The sequence below is a fragment of the Rissa tridactyla genome, chromosome 16 (genome assembly GCF_028500815.1).
Source record: "Rissa tridactyla isolate bRisTri1 chromosome 16, bRisTri1.patW.cur.20221130, whole genome shotgun sequence".
Taxonomy (NCBI): Eukaryota; Metazoa; Chordata; class Aves; order Charadriiformes; family Laridae; genus Rissa; species Rissa tridactyla.
This window is the reverse complement of record NC_071481.1, coordinates 2383766-2409910: the sequence shown is the minus strand read 5'-3', so window position 1 is coordinate 2409910 and position 26145 is coordinate 2383766. Positions and strand designations below refer to the sequence as shown.

At 37.2% G+C, this 26145-nt stretch overlaps 1 protein-coding gene and 1 long non-coding RNA gene across 3 annotated transcripts in view; one reads left to right on the top strand and one right to left on the bottom strand.

Moving 5' to 3' along the window:
- LOC128918236 (uncharacterized) overlaps window positions 1-8330 on the bottom strand; it is a 37465-nt gene extending 29135 nt beyond the window's left edge. Inside the window, exons 1-2 of the long non-coding RNA XR_008469473.1 lie at window positions 8194-8330; window positions 4111-4208 (exon numbers count right to left, since the gene is read on the bottom strand). This is a non-coding gene — a long non-coding RNA (uncharacterized LOC128918236). The remainder of the gene's footprint in view (window positions 1-4110; window positions 4209-8193) is intronic.
- Window positions 8331-8410: 80 nt separating this feature from the next.
- Window positions 8411-26145, top strand: part of PRKCZ (protein kinase C zeta) — a 55243-nt gene continuing 37508 nt past the window's right edge. Inside the window, exons 1-5 of one of the 2 annotated variants that reach the window (XM_054222176.1) lie at window positions 8411-8542; window positions 9654-9857; window positions 12155-12276; window positions 14506-14595; window positions 14995-15045. In XM_054222176.1, the coding sequence (XP_054078151.1) occupies window positions 9787-9857; window positions 12155-12276; window positions 14506-14595; window positions 14995-15045 (334 nt within the window). In that variant the 5' untranslated portion in view covers window positions 8411-8542; window positions 9654-9786. Of the gene's footprint in view, window positions 8543-8567; window positions 9051-9653; window positions 9858-12154; window positions 12277-14505; window positions 14596-14994; window positions 15046-26145 lie in introns of those variants that run through there. The other variant, XM_054222175.1, reaches the window with a different exon arrangement.

The window sequence follows — 26145 nt, the reverse complement described above, 5'->3', positions numbered from 1 at the left end:
TTATCTTCTGGTTAAGGTAAGAAGATTTCTCATACAGTCTGTGTTCCTTGGGAACTTTCATAAACAAAATATTGCCCTCTGTGCCACCTTTGCATTAGGATGCAGTATTTTATTGAATAGAAAGTTACCTCTACAGTTACATTCCTTAATTTGTTGGTTCAGTTTACTTTATTGCAAATAGATGAAGGGGGTTTGGTTGGGTTTTGAGTTGGTTCTTTGTGTAAAAAACCTTTTATTTTACTTGATGAAGAAATAACCAGATGGGGTAAGGAAGACATTTTTCTTTACATAATAATAAATAATTGGCCAGCTTTAAGGGGTAGGTATGTGGAACAGGTGTAGCTGGAAGTAGCAAAACAATATATAGGCCATTGAGCTATTCCAGTATTACAATTACTACAGTCTTAAGATTAAATAAAGATTGAGTGATGAAATAGAGAGTAATCTATAAAACATCTGGTGTAATAGTCCATCCAGACGGTTCTTCCTTTATTGCTACATATCTTTCCGAGTTAGACAAACACAAAAGATCTATTTCTGTACTTCTTAAACTTACCACGTTTTTTTATAGATATATTTAAGATTATCCTACCCTCATCTTTCCAAGTTGTGTGAGCAACTTTCACATATACAAGCTCATATATGTATATATATGAAAGGCAGGAGGATTCTAGATATTGCTTGTAAACTATAGTGCATATAGTATTTTAAAATTGAACCTGTACTTTATAAAAAGAAACATTTACTATGTCAGCTATGATTATTTTCAGATTTCCTACAATGGTGTTTCTATGCATGCTTATCGAAGGATCCATCAGACACTTCTTGGATTTGGAATATTTTGAACTAAGAATGCCTGTCTTTCAATCAAACTGAATGCTGGCTGGACCATTAATGGGAATTTAGGGCAGCACAATTAAGTTTGGTCCAGGGAAAGCAATAAAAAGAGGATTCTTGAGGAACCAAGGTGAAAGCTTACCCCTCAGGGTTAAGTCTTTTTTATTTAAAATTATCACCATTTGCTTCCACCTTCTGAAATGACAATTGCATGTCTTCAATGGTAAAAACATTCATTTTCTTTCTTTCATAATTTCTTTCACTGTTATCTTTCAGAAGATGAATCGTTGCTTTCTAAAAGGATTAGGACCAGGTTATGCAGCAAGAAAGGAGCCCCAATGATTTACAGTGTTTTATGTGCTGGTAAACACATACAAAAGGAAAGTGGGCAAAAATTGTCTTTCTACAGAGACAGGTTATTTAAATATCCTGAAAAAAAAATACAGAAGCATAGAGGTTTGGTTTTATTTGCTTTTAAACGTATGTCATTTGGGCTACCCATAGAATTTTTTATCCTCCTAGCTAATGTGGTGTTAACAAAAGTGAGTTAGCTTCTGGGTGCTTCTATCTTATATAAGAAAGACAAGCAAGGGGCGTGTTGACTTAAAATAGTCTTGAAACATTATTCATTTTGTCTATTTTAATATGGGCTAGAAAAACACTAATATTCAATCCAGCAAGAAAGTCTGCAAAGAATTACCATGGTGATTTCTGATGTTATGTAGGATATGTGCTTTACTCCAGTTTATGTTAAAACATATTAATGCCTTGCCTTAGAATTTTTATCCAAACTTAGTGGCATTTGGCCTAAATTTGTTCCCACTGGATTCAATGATTTCACTGCCATTGATTTCAGTAGAAACAATAGCTTGTCTCTTCCTTGTTAAAAAAAATAGGCTGAAGAGCAGCCTGCATGTCTGCACATGTTGCTGGTCTGATCTGCTAGGGAAGACATTCTATGGGGATATATTTTCATTCTAGAGCGACACAGATCTAGTTACTCACATTTCTCTCATATTTGAAGATAGCAGCCATCTCTCTCCACCTACCTGTTGTTTCGTTCATAGTCTGCAATCAACATTCTAATCCCTACTAAATCTTTAAAACCTTGGAAAGTTGACAGGTTCTAATATAGCTGAAGATCTTCACTCACTACTTCAAGTAATAACAGGATACTCATCTTTTACTGAGGTAAAACTAGTACCGATTGCCCCCTTTTTTCCCTCAACAATTGTCTTTATGAACTAGTTGTCATAGTGATGCCTTAATTGAGGCATTTAGGAGGGAGAAAAGGAGAGGGACTCTTTTTTGGTCAACCTTGTCAGAAACATACAAGTACTTTGTGGAGAGAGCAGTTAAAAAAATATAAGAAAAGGTAGAAAAATTTGCAAGTCCTGACACCCCATCATCAGGTTTAAAAACTTACAACTCTTTATCTTTCTGTCAAAATTTGTAAGAAGAACTTTGTACATAATCTATTCTGTGAGGAGTCCATATAGTGCAATGATTCTTCAACAACCTTCAGTAGTAGGAACATTCCCAATAGTTTTAGTCATTTAAGCAACGAAGGTCCTAGCTGAGTCACAACTTTATGAGTTCATTAAACTATCAAAATTAAAATAGAGAGCTTTTCCTCCCCATTTCTTATACCAGTGGAAAGGGGAGGTGTAAACATCAATATAGCAAAAATAGCTCCCAAACTACAAGAACAGTCTTCATCTCTGCTGAATTCCTCACCTGTGAAATAAAGTGAACCATAACAAATATGTAACCTTTGACCTTTGTTTCTAAAGAGATATATTTCTTTCAAAGGAAAGCCTTTTGTAAGCCAGAGAGAGCGCAGAGACAAATCAACTGGCAGTGACAGTGAGCTAAGAGCCTCCTAGCTACGACTGGTAATTCACGTTATGCTTTCAGTCTAATAGCGCCTTTGCCTCCCACTCACATTTTAACCAACAGACCTGGAGTGTTTCTCTCAGTAATCTGCAATTCTCCTACTCCCGGAATGAGACCTAAGCAATAGCACCTTAAACATTAAACTCAGTAGTCCTTACTGGGTTAAATGGCAGAGATTTTCCCTTTAGGATCTGGGATATATGATGATAACGGTTATTGGACAGACTTTCTAAACTAAAGTATAATTAAGTCTTAAAGGTGAAGACAAAGCACTTCAATGTGAAAATCTCAAAACAATGAGCAATCAATAAGCATGACTGCTTTAGTCAAACACTGATCATCTGATTGTCAAGCCTAACTTTGAATTAACTTAAGACATTCTAACAGATTTTTATATGTATCATTACATTTCCTTGAAAAATTCTCTTTTATTGCCATAACAGTTCCTTAGTGAGTGTGAATATCCGTTTCAGTCAAGATCCTTCGGTTCCTCAAATGCTGGGATTCAAGAGTATCAGTCAAAGACAATTTTGTGATCTGAACTACAGAAAAAATAAACCTTGCTAGTCAACAAATCTTCTTTTCTGTGATGATTCTCAGTTATTTTTTATGTGATATCTTGTTTCAAAATATTCTTCATCTGATTTTATAACCCTTTCTTCATTAAATGAACATTTTAATATGGTAAATATCCCAATGCCAATGTTGCAGAAGTGCTTCATAAATATTTAAAGAGTTGCCCCACTTGTGACTTAACTTGTTTTAACCAAAAGTAGTGTTCACAGGAATAAGGCACCATATTTCTTTACTAACCCAACTGCATCAACTTTATATGCTGGAATACAAAACATGGCTTTTTAACATTAAAACATTCTTTTTAATGGCTATAAATTAGTTAAGCTTTCTTTTATACAACCAAAACACCCAGCACCATATTTAAATCTCTCTCCCATTGTTTGCAGCCTGGATTCACAGACTCACATTTTTTGGGTCTGTACTTATCTTTAAAATACCAACTTGTACAAGTGGAAGCACATAGTATGAATGGGTAAGCATTAGGATACTCTTTTTTTTTTTTTTCTTTCTGCAGCAGTTCTTGCTGGCAGAATAACAATAGGTTAATATAAAGCACAAGCACTCAAACAGATCTGTATATCAAAATGTGAAAAAAGAACTGAGATTATTTGTAAAGGAATGTTGGAGCTATTTGCAAAAGTTAAAATGCTTTTCCATTAGACAAATGCATCTATCAGTAGATCAGAAAGAGGCAAATGCATGGTGGAAATAATAGGCACAAAAGCTAAAATGTAAGAAAATTCAACACACACAATCAGTTTCAGGTGCAGTAGGTACCTTCCAAAAACATGCACTACTTACAAACTTTAAGGAGGATGAGTAGAGACGACAAGATAAAATTTGTTTGTGCCTCTTGGTTATGTTGAAGTCCAGCTTGAAGTGAAATGGTTCCCTCTAACCTAAAAACAAACAGGAAAACAGTGTAGACTGTTAGTTTTTTCTCTTGGTTTTGTAGATATTTGTGCCAAAATACTAGTTACAAGTACTACATCTGTGATATCAAATTATTTTTACAGTATTCACCAAGCTATATAACTTTTCAATCCAGAAATGTTCTAATTTCCTCCTGGCTGCAGTGTCTAAAATTATATTTGACAATTATCCTTTGAGTGGTGCATGTAGAGAAAATACTCTGAGAGATTCTGGAATATAATTCCTTTCACTGAAAAGGTAAAAAGACACTACTTTCTTCATGTGAAGCCTGGAATAAATTAATGTCCTGGTTTGAGGTAGAACAGAACCAATCATCTATCGTTCATTTAGCGTCCAGCCTAGCCCAACCAACAACAATTATTTTGGTTTCATTTTGTGGATTCAGTGAGGTATTTAGGTGCTTCATTTTTTTCAAGCATGCACACAAATTATTCTCTCAAATATGGGACAAGACAGCAAGGAACGTATATCCCTACAACTCAGTTTTCCTATGCAACCACAGCCTGTTTCTTTCAAGACACCAACTAAAAACAGAGATAAGGAAGCTTATGACATTCTTGTTAGAGGCACTAAAACAGCTGTACTGCGTAGTCTAAGAGTTTCCAAACCCATTAAGTAGCAATTGTTTTTTAGAATTTTAAAAAGGAAAATACAGCTAGAAAAACCTTGCACTGGAGTGAGATTAATAGATATTAATACAAATATCTGATGCCTAAAGCAGTACTTTAGATTAATCCTATCATTAACCCCCAAAATTTTTTTCCCTTTAAACGAATTTTTAAAGAACAGTTCTCAATTAAAATAAAGAACTGGCACTTGTAAGCATTGTATATACAACTATGTCCCAGACGGTTCCCTAGGAATATCTTGCCATCTGCTGGAAACGTGCAGATATACATGCTCAAATAAATGCAGGCTTCAAAGTTACTGTCAGAGACAACGGTACAATGAAGTAATGAAGGAGACATTAAGTTTGGAAATCAACAGTCTGGACGTTCATAACCTTTAGTCAAAAAGACAATTCAATAATGAGGTAACGTTAGACCACCAGGCTGCAGCAGTTGAAATGCCAACATCAGATTCCTTAGCAAATCAGTGTTCTCCACTGCCACTATAAATCTGTTGAATGTAGTATTATATGTGTGAAGCCAGATTATCACCATGGCCCTACCTGTATAAAACAGGAGTAACTGCACTGTAGATGAGGTGATGGGATAATAACGCAAGCTAACACAGAGCCTAAGATTGTGACACATTTCAGTAAGAAGTCTCTGCAAATTAAGTATGTCCTCCTTAAGATAATTTACACTACAGTTCAGCAGCTCCTGGTTAGTATTGGCTACTATGGATCCTGGTTGCTAATAAGACACACGGACAAAATAGAAAGGCAAATCTGCATGGCTATTTCCAGTAGGAGGTAACTCTTCCTTCTTTCTTACAGAACTTAATTACCAATAGTGGTAAGGAAATCACTATTATCCCATCTCTTAAAAAAATTCTTTTAGGCCATGTAACAGAGATTTGTGATTTGCCAAAGCTCATCATATAAAGAAAGGAATGCAAGAATGGGAAAATCCTATTTTGTTGTGCTTGATATGATAGGACTTATTTTCAAAACAGAACTGAAATACTTGAAAAAAATCTTTTTTTAAGCCTTCTCTCTCAAACAGATCAGTTCACTTCGTAGTCTGCTCTTCAGCGTAAAAGATCTGATATCAAGAGATAATAATTTTAAAAGGAACTAAAATTTTAACTGCAATAAATATCTAATTTAAACCTGCTGTAAAATAAAATTAAATTAATAAACCTGGAATAAAATAAAACTAAATTAGGTGTAGTGGACAGCACTATTGGAACTTTTTATTAAACTGAGGATGGTTTAGTAGAAGTTTAGTGCAATGCCCTGCCATCTGGAAAAAAAAAAAGGAAAAAAAAAGAAAGCTCAGGAATACACCCATGATTTACAGCTCTAGGATTCGGACTGTGTTTCAAAAACAATATGCTAGAAACAATGATCATACAATATGTTGCATTTTCAAACCAGTTACAACCTTATTAGCTAATGCATGTAGCAAAGCTGACATCCTCTCCAAAAAATGCCATCTGCCCAGAAGTGGGAAAAATCTATTAAGAAATTCAAGTGTTTAAACAGTCTTGTAATATAGGAAAATAAAAAATCAACTCAAAATAAGACTTCTAAAATAACAGCATTAGTACCAAGTGATCAACTACAAAATATGTCTGCAAGACATAAAAAAATTATTATTGAGATTGTTGATTTTCTTCAATCACTGAAAATGTACCTAATCTTTCGACGTCAGTAAGTTGTCCAAGGAAAAAATAACAATAAAACATACAAAACCTCAAATGAGAGTTCTGAAGAACTGCACTACCTTTTATCTCCCAATCCAACCACTCAAAGAGCTGAAGTCATCTAATTGACGTGACAGGGAGATCAAAGTCTAGCGAGCTCTGAAAGAATTACTTTTGTAGACATATCTTACATAATGTTCTCCATTTTAAGCAGAGGAAATCTGGAACACATGAAGATTTAAGGCCCATTTTGAAACCATATTGATATTTTAAGATCACTAAAATAAAATTAACAGTGGACATGCAAATAATTCAGATTAAAAACTGATAAGTGAAACCATTTGGCACATTTCCTTGGCGTCAGAGAAAACATCTAGGCTGATGTGAGTAAGTTTTGCTCCTTTAATGCTACTTAAACTAGTGTTAACTATTATTTATTTGTATTTTAGTAGACTGTAGAAACACCAAAAGAAGGCTCAGGGCTACACTGATGCAAACCCACCAACACATACACATCCATAAACCCCCATAAAGATACTGTGAAAGTGCTAAATGGTGTCTAAAAATATATTGATGTAGGCGTACACAAGGTAATAGCAGGAGACTAAGGATTGATTTTTTTTTTTTCCATTTTCAAAATACAGATCATGACTGCTCAACTCCAGGAAGTAAAAAAAAAATAATCTAATAGTTGTGACACCTTGGTTTGTTTTATTTTTCAAATTTGGTGGGTTGCTGTTGCCCAATGGCAGATATAAATAGGTCAACAAAAGCCCCAAGGCAAACTTTTGCTTGGATAGCTTATTTGCTTGGAAAATCGTTTTAAGGTACACAAGGAAAATAGCTGTTTGGCCAGTTAAAGTAGCACTTCCACTAGGGGACTCTGTGAGTTAACTATCCCACACCTTCACCTGAAGAACAGGCAAACCCCCGATCCCCTTTACACAGGAGACGGCTTTGCTTCAGTCGCAACCGATTCACAGCTTGAAATCAAAAGATCAAAGTATCATTAGGAAAAAACACCAACTTTATAAAGCTAAGGGCATTAACCGTTTCACAGACTTGCTCTTGTGAAACCGTGGTTAATTCAACAACAGTGCTACAACATATTCGTTGTTTTTCTCTCTCCCTTCTGGTCTGACCACTCAGAAGTCTGGAATTGTTTTATCTTTGTCATTTTATTTCCTCTTTATTATCTTGGCCGCTTTTTTCCTGCTTTAATAGTTTTGAATGAAACATCCTAAGGCTGGATGCCGTATTTACACTCACAGGGGATTACATTCCTGTGGAAGTCAGTTTTTCAGGAAGCAATCTTGACAGTTTGGGTGCGGCAGGCGGGACACTGGGTCGGGGAGGGGGGTGGGTGCTGACAGGCTATTTGTTTTGGGGAATGGGCTTTTATTTGTTTCCTTGAGGGTGGGCTTTTTGACGAGTGACCGATCGAGAGCTGTGCTTTCGGGCGACCACGGGACAGACCCCTCCTCAGCCCGGCCTCCCCGGGCGGCGGCCGTCGCAGCTCCCGGGCTCCGCTCCACCCCTCGCCTCAGCACCGCCCCGGCCCAGCCCTCAGGCGGCCCCGCGCCCGGCGAGGCCACACCGGGGAGCCAGAGGCCTGCGGCAGCCGGGACGACTCACTACCTCTCCAGAGGGCTCCGAGGAGGGCAGAGGCGCAGGATCGCTGCCTCCACAGCGCGGGAACGGTCGCATCCGACTCTCCTCTCAGGCCTGGGGCCTTCTTCCGCCACGGCGTCTCAGAGGCGCTGCACGGCCACGGCACCGAAACTCTCCGGCGGGGCCGAGGCAGAATGCGGCCGGCAGCGGCCCGGTGAGGCCCCGCCGCCTCAGCGCCAGCCGCCTCAGCACTCCGCGCCTCTCACCTCAGCCGCTGCCCCCGCGGGAGCGGCGCACTGGCCGCCGATTGGCTGCAGGTGTTCTCCTACCCCTTCCTCCCTCGCTTTTGATTGGCTGAGAGGCTCCTACTCCCCAGGTAACGGTTCCCGGCCTATGATTGGCCGTGGGTGGGCGGGATCCTTTTGGGGATTGGCTCCAGGTGAGTCGGAGCTTGCTATTGGCTGACAGGTAGTGTAGGAGGTGTTCTATTGGCTGCGGGCGCTAACCTTCTTAGTCCGCCATGTTCGGCGCGGTGGCGCCGTTGCCACAGGCGCTGGCGAGAGCGGGGCGGTGAGGCGGAGCGGCGGGTGGGCGGCTGAGGGGAGGACCGCGGGCGAGCCGCCGGCTTCTCACGCCCTGCGCTGCTGCTGCCGCCGCTCGTTCTCCGGCGCCCCGCCCGCAGTGAGGGTGGCGGGGAGCCGATAGTCTGAGCCTAAACTTCCTCGCGGGACTTTGAGCAACTTCAGGCCGTGGAGGTGCAGCCGGGCGCCTCTGGAACGCGGGCGGAGAGCCGGGCCCCGTCCCCCTCAGGTTCCGGGCGTCCCCTGCGCCGGCCGGTTCGCTGAGGGAAGCGGCACCGGTGGGACCTCCCTCGGTCGGAGCAGGTGAGAGGAAGGAGCAGCCCCTGGTACCTATGGCCCTGCTTCCCTGGCAGGGGGTCTAGGGGGCTGTCTGAATATGTATATATACGTGTGTGCATATCTGTAAGGGAAGGAGGTGGTAATTTTGAATAAACAAGGTGCTTATCAGCCTGTAAAGTTAACTTAAATTCTTAAATTACCCCTCGGAGTTCCTCTTCTGCTTTTCTTGGGTAAATTTGTAACCAACACTAATTGATAGCAGTCTGCCATGTATATAAAAACTATTTTGAACAAAAATACTCTACTCTTTGGAAGAAAAGAGCCAGAAGCTGTGTTGATGAATAAGTAAAGATTTCTTTGGAGTATTTTTGGCAAAGAGGGAACTGTTGAATGCTTTATTTAAAAAAAATCCTTAAATGCTTGGGATATTTCTGTAAAACTAAATCATGTAGGGTATTTTTAACTGGTGTCATTTAATTTCTGTGCGTGTCAATGGTCTTGATTATTTTCCTTTTGATTTCTTGCTGTTCTATGTAAAGCTATTTGTGTTTATAAAGTTTGACACAACTCGTTTGTGTAGTAGAGTGTGTGTATATTCATCCATATTCTGGTTTTCTTTCTATGCAGCTGGACTGAAAATCATCTGGAGGAGAAACTTATTTCACGTGTGGAGCTGTTCACTTTAGAACTAGAGCTGTCTGTCTTGAATGAACTTATTTCTTTATATCTATAACTACATTTAGACTCCTAAATACAGACCATGCCTAGCAGAATGGGCTCAAAAAATGACTTGAACAAAGACTTCATCAGAGTGAAAACACATTATAGTGGGTAAGTCAGCATGTTCTCTCCTCTGTGTTGTGTCCTATCTAATTTTGAAGCATATTGAGCAGGAGTTCATAGTCTGACCTAGTGATAGAGTAACCAGGACGTTGGTGGCTCTCTTAATTTACGGTTCATTTATCTACAGGTTAAATTTTAATATGAAAATTCTCATAGTAAAAATACAGATAAGCTTTTAATGGTGAGAATTCACGTCAAAAAACATGTCTTAACAAAATAGAGAAATTTCGTGCTTTACTTGAAGTAAAATGTACTTCACAAGAAATCCATGTAAATGGGACTGGATGCTGTGGTTCATTGTTACTGCTGCTCAGTAATTTTTGAAGTGTGCGCAGATCAATTAGGTTTTGTTACTAATCTGCACCATGGTTATGGTTATTTAGTAGATGCATGTAAACTGCATTATTAACTCTCAGTGAAAGATTTGTATGTTATATTTGCCTTTACTAGTAATTATTTTCTGCTCCATAGTTTTTTCCTGCATGTCTGAATCATGTCATACATAGGCTCAGGTTGAAAAGAACACCTGAACTTCAAATACTTGTGTGATGTACTTCTCTGAGACACATGGATATGCATGCTTCTCTGAAACAGGAATAGGAGAGCTGCATTAGCTCTGTAAGGGAAGGTGCTATAAACACAAATAGAACTTAATGTAAGCAATTTAGGATAGCTTGCTGGCAGGTACTGTTGATACCGAATGAAAAGAGCATGTCTGTAGAACTTGTCTGCGCAGAAATAGAGGAGGTGATAATGCTTGTGTCACTACTAGAATTCATGTGTAATTATTATGATGTTTTACAAAAAACTACTACTGTAGTTTCTTCTGCAACACTATATTCAGTAGTTTCCACTTTCTGTGAAGTCTATAATATGTGAATTTACAAACAAGAGTTCCAAACTCAATGAATTTTGGTTTTGTTCTACTGATCAAAGTCTGTGAGTAAGAGGTGACTAGTTTTGGTGTTATAGACTGTATAACTGATTATTTCAGTATGTCCCATTAAAGTACTATGCTCATCTTTTCAACAAATTTGACAAACTGCAGGAAGTCATTGATGCTGGACAAGTTCATTCAGTTAGCTGCTAAAAAATTGAAGTAATAGTACAATGTATCATTTTGAAATCTCAGTTAAAAATCTAAGCATGAGGAAGTTCTGAAACACATGAATGTTGAGTCTATCTCTGTGGAGTCCTAGTATCTTAGGTATTCGCGTTTCTGGGTGTGACAGAGTTCCTAACATAGCATAGTAGAAATGACTGCATAAGTAGATTGCAAAAGAAAGTAAACTTGTGTAATTCTCACTTCATTATTTTAGTTACTTAGTTTATCTAGTTTATACCTGGTTACTTGAAATCACTTCATTTAAACAGAGCAGTGATATCTCTGGCATATTTATTGTATTCAACTAAGGGGGGAAAGAATTACATGTGCCAGTAGCCATTAATTACAAAACTGTTTTCTAATTATCCTCTAGAATATTTCGAATGCACTGAGATGACTTAAGTACACCTCTTTCTTCCTGCACTTGTTTCATCAGTTGGTTTCCTTAAGTCTATCACTTGAAGAGTATTTAGAAAACAGGAGAAAGTCAAGTTTTTATGCTCAGTTTTTGTTTTGCATGATCTTTTTTTAAATTTTTGTCCTGCTTTGACAGTACTATGTGGGCTTTTGTTATATCAGGAGTTATTCTCACAAATGCCTGACCATATGCTATGGTTTACATGAGTGGAGTTCAATATTGGGTTCATGTTCTCAAAACACTATAAAGGTAGAGCACAAGAATACAGAATTTGAGTAAGATTTTATCTGAGTTTTCTTGTAATTATATCTTTTGAGAATTCACCTCATCAAAGCTTTCTCTCTTAACACTGTAGTGGATGTGAGGGGAAAAAAACTATGTTTTAAGGGGATTTTACTTATTTCCTGATGGAAGAAGTACCAGGATAAAACTTAATTCTTACAAAATATTTTGTTTTTTACAACACTTCAAACACTGAGAGTTATAATAAGGGAACCTGACTTGCCCAAGTAAACATGCATTAAAGACAGATCATTAACACAGTTAATTCCTCCATACTGAAGTATTTTTAAGAAGTTAAACACTGTGAAATGTAGTCCTGTTGGCTTCTGGCCAATTTGCATTAAGGGGAGCATTTTATATGAGGAATGATGATTCTGTAAGTGTCATTTTTCAGCTTAGAGTCCATAGATGGAATTGTTGGCATATGCAGGCTAATGCAGATATTTTTTTGATAAAAGCTTGTGATTTTATCTCATGCAGGGACATCCTGATAACAAACTTGGATGCATCAATGAGCTATGATGAACTTTGTGATGAAGTGCATGAGATGTGTAATTTACAACAGGAACAGCCAATTACCCTCAAGTGGATCGATGATGAAGGTATTGTACTGAAATACTAAAGCATTCTTGGGTTTATTGTTCATTGTGGTACAAAGAAGGGGCACTAAGGAGACTTGTATAAAAACTTTTCGTATTGTGGACATACTTTTCATTTCTAAATACCACGGTTCATAAAGTAGGGAGCTTGGAGGAATGAGCCTCAGAACACCAAGATTACCTGACAACCCTGTTCCTAATTCCTCATTCTAAGTTGTTAAGTTTCAACTAATCTGCTGTTTTGGCTGCCCTCATTCCTCACAGGTTTTATGAGTTATCCTGTTTCTGCATATGAGTGACTGTTTCCGTTTATTGCCAAATGTAATTTACATTAATTTGACTGATTGCACAAACAGATGTTCTCTCTGAACTAATTTAAAGCAAACAATTGCCAATGGCTTAATGGATAAAGCAAGCCTACCGAAGAGCTGAAGAAAATTACTTTTTCCATTGGGCTTCTTTAGTATTTCTCTCTTTTTGACAAGATCCAAAAATTCTTGGGCTATGAATAACTCACTTGTAATAAAATCCCATAAACATATAAGGAATATGGATTGTTAATTTGCAGTACAAATAATTCTTTTGTCTTTCATGATGCATTATTGCAGTATTTATAGATCATTGAGAGCTATGGTCTTCAAAGAGGGGTAAATGCACCCTGGGGTGCATCTTTTTAAAAAAACAAGAATATTTTTTTAAAATAAGAAATTAAGCTTTACTTTATTTAATATATAAATTGAAACTGGTGTTATCACTTGGCCCATATATCATATGGTCATGTGTCACATACGGTGGGCAGGGTGTGCTGAGGGAAGAGTGGGTGTTCAACAAAGTTGCAGGGGTTGAGAGTGGCACCCTCGCTCATTTGCTTGCTTTCAGTGTATTGTGACGTACTGCAGTTTACATGTGCCTGGTTAAGTGGATTTATGGATTAATTATCTAGTTTTAACTAAAATAACCCTCACAACGTAATGCTGCTAATGTGAGCATGAGCAGACAAGAAAATGCTGGAGCTGACACCTCTACTCCTGAGTATGAACTCTGTCAGCCACACTGCAAGCTAATCAGATCTGACAAGAAGTCAAAAAGATTCAGAATTATCAAGAATAATATTTTAAATGTTTGTCTTCTCTGACTGAATACTTGCATTTCTGCATGTTTTCCTAATATTAAACTAATGGTATAGGTCACAGATAAATGGTAACGAGGTGTGGATAAGGCATGGTGCTTGAGCCCAGGCTTAGTGTGTGGTAATACTTGTGTCTCTGTTTATTTTATTCTTTTCCCTATGAATTTCATCCTGACTAATATCTTGTAATTTGGGGTGGGTGGGTTTTTCTGTTTTATCTATTTCAATAGTTAGGCTTTTTAGAATATACTTTAAATTGTAGCTGGCATGCTGCCTTTTTGAGAACTTTTAAAAGCGCACTTCTCTGAATCTGCTACTACTGAATGTTAGCACAGAAGACAAAGTCATAGAAACTAAGGCTTAACATATCTTTTTCTGAAAGAGAGGATTCTTTGTGGCTAGGCAGGTTTAATGATTACTTTTTTCCTTCTGTTTGCTTTTCTTCTAAATCTAAGTTAAAAAATGTTAACCTATTTTCCTCAAAATATACAGGCCAACCCTGAAAACTTTAGAGATTTTTAGAGGGAAATGAATTTTACATTTATGATATTTCTACATCAGTGTTGGCATAATTCGTATCCCATTTGTGACTTTTGTCTGTGTATCTTATATTTTGCACTTTTTAATCATAGATTGCTTTTCTGTCAGTGTAGGAAGAGAGACTCAACTCAAATCTGTGTGTACCTTCATGACTTGATTTATCATATCATGGTTCTGTAGTCAGTGAAGTTAAGGTAGTAAGATAATGGGCCATTTAACAAAGGATAAAGTAATTTTGAATTAAACTTAAATTTTCAGGTTACTAAAAAGTGATCTTGCTTTTTTCTGCTGTGTGTTAAAGATCTTTAAGCATATCTGTTCACTCTTGTATTTTGTTTTCCCCTTGCAAACCAATATAGTATATATTTCTATCTACTCAGTTTTGCTAAAATTAGAAGGAAAAAAATTGTCTTGCTATATTCTGGCTTGATAAAATGGCAGCTTAATATCAAATGATTGAAAGAAAACCAATCCTGGAGGCTGGTACGCTTCTTACTGACTAATTGAAATTCTTCACTTTATTTTTCAGTCATAAATTTGCCTGTGTATTGCTCTTTTGTTAGGTGACCCATGTACCATCTCATCTCAAATGGAACTGGAGGAAGCCTTCCGTTTGTATTGTCAAAACAGAGACGAAGGGCTGATTATTCATGGCAAGTATTGCCCAGTTCAAGAACCTGTATGCATTTGTTGATAATCCTAATAGCCTCTTAAATGTGACAGTGGAACAACTCCTTTGCCTGTCTAATGACATTCTTCTTTGTGTAGCTGGTGCCTTATAGTTTGATGTTGTAAACTCTTTTAGGAGTGCAGCCCAGAGCTGAAACTGTACAGTGCGCTTTGAGGGGGGCTTCAAGTTCTAAACTGCACAGATTTGTTAATGCTGTAGTCAAGTATAAGATCTTGCCAGAATGGACCCAAATATCTTGTTATTTCTCATGCAGAATAACTTAAAGGCTTCCAGAAACTGTTTTTGTGTAAATAGATTCAAGAATCAAGGACAAAGTACTACTGAGAGTCTCTTCACTTAAAAATCTATGTTTTTGTTTCAGTTTTCCCAAGTATTCCAGAGAAACCTGGCATGCCTTGTCCAGGAGAAGATAGTGAGTACTAAAACATTATCAAATCTTAGCTCAGTTTTTTCAATTACATGGAAAAGAAATATATTGAAAGATTTTCATAAGCTAGTGTTACGTACACGTATGTCTATTTTGTGGTTTCTTAATAGGATGTAAAATGATATTTTGTCAACAGAGGATTTACATAAGTCAACACTTTAGTACTGTTTTTATGTTTCTGAGGATTAATACTGGTTTCCAGTAGCTGATATATTGGGAAGAAAAGAGATCAGGATTTTAGATGCCTATTTGAATGTGGTCCTTTGCTTTTGTGATTCTTCTGGATTCTTAACTTTCAGGGAAAAGAAGTGATGTACTGAAGAAAACGGAGATACAGCTTTTTTCATTTTTTTTTAATAAAAAGGCTATTAATCTCTAAAAAAATTCCTGTGAAAGGTAGATAAACTTCCAGAGGAAGCATACATGATTCTTACTAATTCTGCTGAAGTTTCAACAAGGAAATAGGCAACCAGTCCATCTTGTTATATCACATAATGTACAGTGCTTTTATTGAATGTGCAAGCAAATAAGACTGAATTTCAATACTTGTTTGTCCACGAGTTAAAAGTCAAGTGAAGACTGTAGTTGTATCTTACTGTATGTTGAAAATGTTTACTACAAAATAGTATGTTGAAAATGTTTTACTATGCTGTCACTTTTCAGTTTAGCTTAATAGGTTGAAAATATCCATGGGAAGATATTTTCAGGCTCAATTTTCTTGATCATTCTGGAAAGAGTGGTTTTAGTTCTGTAGGTTTAAATATTTTCTTGATGTGAATTGTATACAAGGAACACTGCTTTATTCGAGGACCTGAGTTATAGAAGGTGTTATGTCCTAAACTGAATCTTTTCCCTGGAAAGGTGTCAGGTTTGCGTTGGCAGGCAAAAATTGAACCTCTGTATCTACAGAAAATATTGTTAGCAACAGCAAAAGTTTTGGTTTTTCCTGTATCTTGTTACTGTTCCCAAATCTTATTGTAGTAACGATGCTTGAGGATGTTTGGGTAGTTCAATGTCTTGTGTGCCTTTGACTTTTGTGAGAATTGCGGTAAAAAAGGTGATGGATTTGGGGATTAGTTGCCCTTAGAATGCGCGTAGTGTTCTGCCAGGGCAGGTTTTGCCAAAGGTAAATATAAGTGTTAATAATCCATCATAAGTCTTCAGACCGTGTTCTGTGAAACAGCTATCTTTCAATGGAGACAGAATGGTTGATTTTTGTTTAAATCTCTAACTTCGGGATGCCTCCCTCCCTTAGTTCTGCAACTAAGAATGGAACAATCAAGTGTAGCATCACTACAGTGTTTGGGGCTAATAGATGAAATCTATTTTGTTTTCTTCTATCTTGCTTCTTACTTGTTGGATGAGAATTGAGGGAGTGGACTCATATGGGCATCTGTGCTGCTCTGCCTTCCCAATGTAAGAACTGAAAGAACCAGCAGACTCTAGCTCTGCTTCCTTTCCTCTAGCTGTTAAAGAGGGAAGAGGAAATACTTGTGTTGTACCAACCTGGGCTGGTGCTAGTCCCAAATAGAAATATTTGCCCTTTGTGTGAAAACACAAAGCAAACTAATGTGAAATACTATCAAGAAAAGTAAGCTAACTGGAGGAGAGAAGAGACTGTTGCTTAAAGGGGTATCTCTTCAAATATGTGGCATAACAAAGTTCACTGCAGTTTAATGATCTCATTAAAAGTGTAGATATTTTAGTACAAAAGTTTTTTTGTGTTAATTTGTTAGATGTTTTAGTTATCTCAAGCCATGAGATAAAGTACAGAAGCACATAGATTAGTGTGGCTCAGATGACCTGGTTATTCTGTCTGTAGGGTATTTCTCCCTACATGGTTTTACAGGTCATGTTGAATCATACTTGGATTGTTTAAAAAGCCTGTTCAGTAGGATGTGCTTGGGAAGTGATTTGTGGTCAGGTTTCTTGTAATTTAATGAATTAATTTTGTGCATATTACCTCTTTGCATCCATGAGGCCTGCATGGAAATCTGGTATTGTGGCCTAGTTGTAACTATTTTCAAATTATTTTACAACAGACTTATTAAATGCATTGGTGCTAATTTAGCATAAACTAATGCATTCAGCATTATTGTGTGTTAGCTAAAGGCATGCAACAAACTGCGTTGCACTTAGACTGCATGGAAATGTTATTGATGGTGGTGATAAGTTTATTTAAAGGACTGTTTATTTTGACAGGACTGGAGTATTGTCCTTTTGTTCAGAAAAGATTCAGTATGTTTCAAATTCTTGTTTTATTTCATGTGACTTTATCACAGAGTTACATTCATAGGAGATCCTTTTAAGAAATAAGAATATTATAAATTCACTTTTCTAGAGCATCATGCTTACAGTATAAAGGAGCTTATGAGTTTGCCTCAAGTTATTTCCAGAGACAAACAATTAACTAGTTGCTCTGTCCAAAATGGGCCTCTACTTGAATTAGCAGTCTCTTAAGTGTGGACCCCTGGTTTGTTACAGAACTGCAGACAGTTTAAAATGGAATTTTTAAACAAAACTATTGAATTGCTAAATAACTTGTGTTTCAGTTGCTAAATAATTTCATTGGTCAGACTTGTTCATATTAGGTCATGGAGTGACTATTTCTAATAGTATGTGATCTTCTGAATTGCAAATATTTAGTGGTGGGTTCTTGTAGAATTGTAGGTTTTTCTTCCCACTTTCTTCAAAAACATGATGTTTTGGAAGAATGTGCAAAAATGCATACTGAATGTCTTGCATTTACGTTGAAATCTAATAATATAATTGCTAGCTGCCCTGGACCTTTGTGAAATTGATATGGTTTTGAGATTGTACCAGCCAACAAAGCTTGAAATAAATGCATGTAATCCATTAATGGAATAAACCATGTGACTAATATTTGATTTCTATTTGCATTCCTTAAGAAAAGTTGGGGGCTTTTTCTGTGCTTGAAGAACCTACCTTCTTATATTGATGTGATGCTGTCTGCAAGATAGAAATTGCAGTCTCCAGCATCTGAACCTGTACTGTCTGTATTCCTTTTGCTTCTGAATTCTTGCACTTTTTGGTGGGTTTCTTTTGCCCCAGACCCAGCTCCCACTATAAATGTGCATCTGCTTTTGCAGAAAGGGTAACTTTTACCTTCAGCGAGACAGCCCGTCCCCAGAGGGTGGGGTGGCAGCACTGCTGTGTGGGTGAGGTGGCAGGATTTCTAAAACATCCTGCATCTCTTCCCAGACACTGAATGTGACCTCTCGGAGGCGTTTCTAGCATCTGCTGGCCTGGAGCCCTGGGTACTTTATCGCAATGTTTCCTGATAAAGGTGGCAGACTTTCAGGCCAGTCTTTTATATTTAAAACATATTTTTACTTTTTTAGCAGATTAACTATTCCTTTGGAATTGGTATTAAACAAGGTGTTTTCTGAAACGTTTAGGTGTGTATCTCTCTTCTGTGCTTTTAAGTGACAGCCTTCCCGATACGCTGATACAAAGCGTGGTATCTGATTGGCAGTCTTATAACTTAGTTATTGTCGCCTCAGCTTATTTACACTGACAGATCTTGATCTGATTTATCACTCTTGGTGCTGCAGCGCATTGTATAACAAAGCATGTCCAGCTGAACAATTTCTGTCGATTAGTAGGACTTCCCTAATGGAATTGCCGGTTTTATCAGAGAAATACTTGGGTTTGTGACATCAGCTCCTTGACATCCATGCCATGTTTTAGTTTGTGCCTCAGCTGCAAGCTACAGCCTCTCAAGGGAGCCAGTACCACCCGTGCCTGGATACATGAGGCAGAGATGTGAAAGGGAGAGACGGGGGTAACCAGTCTTCCATTAAATATTTGCTCTTAATGTTCGAGCTGATCCTGCCTATTGTCCTTGGTATCTAATGGTATTCAAACAGCGGCATCAGTGGAATAGAGGGAAAATGTTTCATTTCATACCTACTACATTGTAAAGCGTAAAGAATTAGATGCTGAAGAAGCTAAAGAATAAAATCCAGTGAGTAATGCATGCTTTTTCTGTAGATTTTATGTATCATTATTGTGATTGCTGTTATGAATTGAGGCTGTTGATGCAGTATGTGTGTACGTGTGGTGCAGTAGATAATAGAACTCAGCATTTTGGTTATGATACAGTTGCTTTGCCTACCACCCTCCTTTGCAGCCATAGATTGTTACAAATGCGGAGGTTCCTGCTGCCTCTTGTGCGTAGGGATGTGGCTGAGAGACCTCTCAGAAATGCTGATAAAATTGCATTGAAAGGACTCTTGGGGAATGTATTTTAGGAGGAAAAGAACAGAAGAGTGAGTGATGCTGCTGCTGCTAATAAGGGAGATTAATGAAAGAAATGTATCCAAAAAATCCTGACGGTATGTGTTCAGGGCCTGTTTATTGTAAGATTGCTGATGTAAAGCTTAACGATTTAGAAGCGTAATTTTCTAAGGCCTTTTTGTTTAATTGTGTTTAGTGGGTCGTCTTAGATGGATGTGTTTTAATTGTGAAATAATTGTTTTGAATTAAGGCTTACTTAGTTTCTAATATTGTCAGAATAAACTGTGCTAGTATACTTCTGCATTTTTACATCTGAACGAACAGATACGTGTATTTAATGTTAAAATTAATTTTGGATTTGGGTAGCTAGTGCTAACAAATTTTAGGGTTGTTTTGCTGTTGGCTTCATTACATAGAAGAATGCAGACTAGGAAACCTTTACATTTCAAGAAATAGAATGATACCTTTTTGATGTGTAAATACTTACAGCATTAGCATGACAGTAGACTGTATGTTTTTATTATCTAATATTTCTGGCTGATTTTGCTGCCTCTTCTTTTTGGTGATGATTACACTGTTGTGGATGTCTCTTACGTTCTTTGTTTATCTGCTCAGTATTTTAGCATTAGGTGTTTGGACTTCATTTTACCCCAAGCCATCTTTCTTGAAAATTTCATTATAGGATTGTGTAAAGGTATCTTACTAACCTAATTACTGTTGTGAGCCTTTTTTTTTTAGGTATATATATTTGGGTTTGCTTTATTTTCTGCCTGATACTACAAAATAGCTCTAAAAGGCTTCTTGCTACAGTAGTGTGGCCTGTAAATATTTTTCTAGCTCGTAAGGCAGGTTTTTCCCTTCATTTGTTACTGTATTGGCAGCAGTGATTAGGTTATTCAGAGCACGTGAACCAATTTCATCCCCCAATGAAGAAAGGAACTATTGCGACCATAGAGACTATTCTGAAAACATAGATTGGATTGCACTGGATAATTAGGCAATTTTGAAACTGGTAGTAACCCCTGCCTGGTTTTTAGTAATTGAACTGAGACAGAGGAAAATCATACTATTTTTAATGCAAGATATATCGTTGCCCAGGAATTGAAAATAGCTGTGTCATAGTTTCTCAAGAATACCTGAAACCTCTTCCTCTGTCTTAAGTGTGTACCATGTTTTTTCATATGTGACATATTTGAAAAATATACATACAGATTATGAGACAGTGTAGGTTACTGAAAGCAGGATTGTAGTTCAAGGTCTATTTTGCTTATAATCAGTTAATGTTTTTAATTCTAAAATTCAACATTTTTCTTAGCTATGAAATATCCAATGAAGAATAAAGAGCTAGGCCTCCCCTTTGATAATGGAGGTGTGAAATCATAAAGTGTGCATTTGATTGTGGGGCTTGATGTCTTCCCTTACTTTAAGATACTGTATGTCTTAGCAGATGTTTGTATACCAATTTGCAAAATATAAACTAAAAATACTTGGAAAAAGGAATACTTGAGCTAGTTTGTAGGTGTTATAACAAATAGCCTGTGTTCTTATTTTTTATTTATTCCACCCCCTGCCTTAGCTATTGCTCTGAAGGTAGTATAATCATGCAGGACAGATGTCACCTGGTTTTAGAAAACTTCTCTTGAATGTAATGTCTAGATGTTACTCTGTTGTCTCTCATCCTTCCAAGCTATATACTTCTCATAAGTTGGTAAATCCACTTTTGATATAAAGGCATTGGGGGAAACTAAATTGGCAAGAAGGTGATGAAGCTTTTTGTGTTATTTGTTGGAATTAGTGGACATCTGCGAGCCTGTTAAGCCTTTATTAGGCCTGTCTGTTTCAGTAGCTGGAAAGAGCTATTTAGTGTGTAACCTCTTAAATGATATGGTCGAGGTTAATTATATAGTAGTATACTTGGGGTGCTGTGTAATACTTTTTAAAATTAGTTGCTCTATGCAAGTTATGGTTTTTAATGTTTAACTGAGCCACAGAAATAGCAGTGGAGGCCTGCAGGGCAGGTAAGTGGGCTCTTCAGCATTTATCTCTTGGATTTTTGAGTTGCTGTGTGAGAGAACCAGATTTTGTGAGAGATTTCAGGAGCTGCTAATTTGAAATGGAGAACACTTCAGAAGTGAAACCTTGTAAGTCTAAGTAGTGAAAGCAGTTTGCTAGCCACTGAAGACTTGCTGTCAGGACAAATGTGGATGGTAAATAAACCTCCTGAAGTAAAAAAAGCAAAAAGCAGCTAACATAAGGTGTGCTGAAAGGGTGGTTTTCAGAAGAGACATGTGAGAGTCCTAATCATCACTGTCAGTGCAAGAGTTAAGCGTTGAACAGACTCTGCAATTCTGCCCTTAAACCACAGGGGGAAGGTAGTGACTTGGCTAGTTGAAAAATGAAAAACTGAGATTCTCAATATTGACTAGAAAGCACCTCATTTGTAATTCTTAAGTTCCATTACTAATTCCTCTGCATCTGTAAGTGCTTGTCCTTTAATTATTAGCTGGCGAAATATTTAAAAGGAAACGAGAAACTGTTTGAAGGCATGGTCCTCTTCACTTTTACAGTAACATGCTCGTTCTAATAATAGTAATAATGCTATTATATGCTTCTTTCAAAAATTTAGGTTATCTACCATGTTTTTCAGTAAAGCAGATACAGATGCCCTGTGACTAGCACAGGACTCCCTGTTCTTTAGATTGTCAACTCTGATAAAAACTATTATTCTTGCCCATAGGGATTGCAAAGAAAGGAGAGCCTCAGGCAGGCTGTGATAAAATTGATATTGTAGAGCCTGAAACAATAGGTCTGGGATTGGAACCCATCCATTAATTTCAAGGTGCAATCATTGTTTTTAACAATAGCACTACAAGTGTCTCAATGTTACTTTAAACTTGTTAGAAGGAATAGCTATCATAAAATGATTTTACACAGCAGATCTTGTATTATGCAGAGATGATGGAGAGCACGGTAGAAATCAAAAGGGGTTTAGGTGGGAAGCAGTGTGTAAGCTTTGCAAATCTGCTATAATTGTCTTCCTTTCCTCTATGGGGTGAGTTGAAAGCCTGCTTCCAAAAGCTGCAAGACAAATACCATCATTAATTTGAAATATTTTGACGTGCTTTCTTTAACGTCTTAACTATAATTTTCCATTAACAGACCAGATTAAGGGGCAGGTACATAAGACTGTATCCTATGCAAAATTTTTCCCTATAAGGATGAGAAGCTCTGGGATAGAAGGCCGCTTTCTTGGGAAACAATAATCTGTGCATCATAAAAGTATTAACTGAGCTGGAAGACTTACTCAGTTTGCTGTTAGAATTAGTGTATAATCATTAATCCAGAACGTAACAGATACGATGAGTAACTCCTGAAACTATTCAGATTTTTTTTATTTGGCCACTGTCACTAAATAATAAGTTTAGTGATACTTTATATTGCTGCAAACTCTACTTCTTATGTTATACTTGTGAAATGTATAAATGCTATATCCATATAGTATATGAGGAAGCTTAGGAGGAGTAAAAGTACAAATAGGAGAATCTCTTAGATTAGTTTTATTGAATGATACAAACTGAGCCCAAATCATAGAACTCACTGTGACATACAAACATGGACATTGTGTGAACTTATTAGGAAGAAAGCAAGCTGAAATTATGTAGCAGAAGAAAGTACTGTGAGGTACAGATGTGTCAAATCTGTCGGACTGAAAAGCGATAGATCTGGAGAATTAGTGCTGCTGCAGGTTAATCGTGGCCTCTGTCAGACTGAGGCATTGCATACTTTTCTGGGTATAATATTAGCAGGCGATTGATTAAATTGGAAGGAATTCAGAGAAGAAGTCTCAAGAGTCTGATTTCTTAGGAAAGATAAAGTACACCTTTATGAAGCAATAGCTAATCTGAGTTTCTGTCATTCTGATAATACTGGAATGATGTAAATATTGGGGAGGGAAATGGAACTGTTTTAGAGCGGGACCATAAGCTGAAGTAATGGAACCACACTGGGAAAGAAAACAGCCTGACTCAGAAAATGTGTCCAAACACTGAGAACTGTAGGAACCAAATAATGGTTTCAAGGGCATTGTGAAGGCTGCCTTATGGAAGTTTTATGAATTTGAAATAAATGTTAAATCTATTTTTAATAGCTGGTGGGCTTTTTGAACAATTTTGCATTTTTTGTGATGATGTAATCAAATAGGTGGTGATGCCTATCACTTGAGGGCAAATAAAGTAATTCAATAGGCACTGGAAGAAAAATAACATCAATTTAATACAAATGGTAGCAGCCAAAAAATAGGAGCTCCATGCTTTTCATGAGAAATAGGCATGAACAGCCCATGATAAATGCATTGCTTAAATTCAGGGAGGTGGGGCAGGGTGCTTTTGCTAACTTAATTTCAATTTCATTTGAAGAAGAGGTTCTAGAAACTTTTGGTAGTTCTTTGATTATTAGCCTCATGTTCAACAGCAGTTTGAAATACAAATAGAATTGTACAGGTAAGGAAGGATGAAATAAATGGAAGGTGAGGTGTACAAGGTGGGCCTTCCTTGCAAAGAAAATAGAAATCAAGTTCATTAGTGTATGTTTGAAAGATTACAAAAACTTCTGTAGGTCCTATATATAGGTCAGTGTATCCTTATGTGTTTAAAACAAATCAATACTTTTCAGCAAATGTCTTGATGCTCGAATACCAAATTTGTTTTCACTTAATTGACCAAACATTTTTGCTTTGACTAGATAATACGTGAGTAAACTCAGGGCTGTTAGTCAAATTCTGTGATTGACCTCACAGTTGGTGTTCTAGAATCAGCGTGGCAGTGAGTAGACCACCTGAACCTGCTACAATTTCTCTATCAGGTCATTGGGAGAATCCTACTCGTATGGTAGTTTGATCCCAGATTTATCCATCTTGGTAACATTGTAAGTGTATTCAGTTGTTCAACTCCTACGTGTACAGCAGTCTTTAATGAAAGAAACAAATTGTTGAATGTGATGTGGATAGGTTAAATTGTGCAGCCTTTCTTTGCTGAAGGTGATGCTCAGTTTTGTGTGAGGTTCAAGTTATATTTGTCTGTTCCTGTGCGTCACCCAGCTCATGTGCAAGCTTTAGCCATGGGGCTTACTGCGCTCAGCAGCCTCACCAAAACAATTACAGTTCTTATACTTGATATTAAGGCAATCTGGATCAATTAAAAACGTGAGGTTTGCTATATCTTATTATGAGATTTTTTTAAATCTTTCTCTTTCTTGTTGTTTATTGGCCAGAAATGTGCCGAGCTAATTGCATGCATTTGTTCGCTGTGGTTGTTGGAGGGTTACATTTCCATTACAATTTTCAAGAAATAATTCTGCGAAAGGTGTTGGCTACTAAATGTTTCAATATCTCTTTTAAAGTATCAGTGGATTTTTATTTTTTTTTTTACTGAAGAGCTGTTAAATCAGATCCATGGATATCTCCTGGTTGTTTGCTAGCTAAAGGAACTACCTTGCTTGTTATTCTGGTAGGATGCATTGTTGTCTTCCATGCTGGGTGCTTCTCTGAGGTGTGTCTCTGAGGCCTCACCCACAGTACTTTTCCAATTGATCAGTGCCTCTGTTGATCACAAGTACAGGGAAATTTTAAAGACAACTTCTGTATTGTCTAAATGTTTTATTTCTTGTATTTCTGTGAATAGAAGGTATTTTTTTTGTTTGAAAGTGAAAGCTTGACCTGTAAAAATAGGTCTTTTAGATCCCTTGTTTCTTAATTTCCTCACATATTTTGAATGCAACCAGTATTTTTAATCACAACGCAATCCAGATTTTCTAAAAGCCATTCATATGAGGTTTTTAACTTAAAGACAAAGAAAGAGCCTAAGGTATTAACAGGTGTGATTGATCTAAAGGGGCATACAGCACCAGTGCAGCAGAGACTTTCAAAATGAGATGTTACCTCCTTCTTTTATTGGATGGCTTTGTCTTTGTAAATGTGACTTATCACCTTGCAATGGCACGGAGCCACTTTAACAGGAAGATGTGAATATTGTGCTTGATTTTTTTTTTTTCGTAGAGGTTGATCTGATTTTGTAGTTAACTTTAGTGTCTGTTGAAAAAGAAAAGAAGTATGGGGATACGGTTCCCCAGCTGCTAATCAGTTTTAAATTAAATAAAACGATATCTTCTGACCATTTTAATAATGGCAAGAGGTGAAAGCACTTAACACCTGTATATTGTTAAGGATACTTTCTTCCTTTTCTAATTTCTGAAAAGGAATGGCAACTGCATGTAGCAGCTTATTCATAACTGAAAGAAGGGCCAATTAACAGACCATACAATGTATGTCTGTTACATGCTTCAGAAAGCAGTTTTGTTATTTTGGTTTAACTATTTGGGACATACTAAGTAACAGATATGTGAAACAACATACTATTAAGGTTCTTCAGAACTTGCTTTCCCAAAAATTTATTCTGTCTTTATATTTGATTATTTTCATATGTTATCTTTTTATCTAGTTCAGAGTCAATCTGAAATACCGGTATCAATTTCCTACTTGTAATTCACGAGTTGGTTTTGAAAGAATGCTTGCTTGTCTGCTCAGCCAAACATTAAAAGAACAAAACAAAAACTGGGCATTCTCATACTGTCCAGCTGGGAGGCAATGTAATTGGCCTGTAAACAAGTTGCATTAATCTGAGAAGTGATTTGCAGCAATAGCAAATTATCTCTGTGCTTAGTATAGTAAAAGATTTTGTAATAGTTTGATCACATAAAAGCAGACTTTGGGATTGCATTTGTAAATCCAAATGCAGAGGAAATAGATTTTAGTGACCATCTTACTGCCAT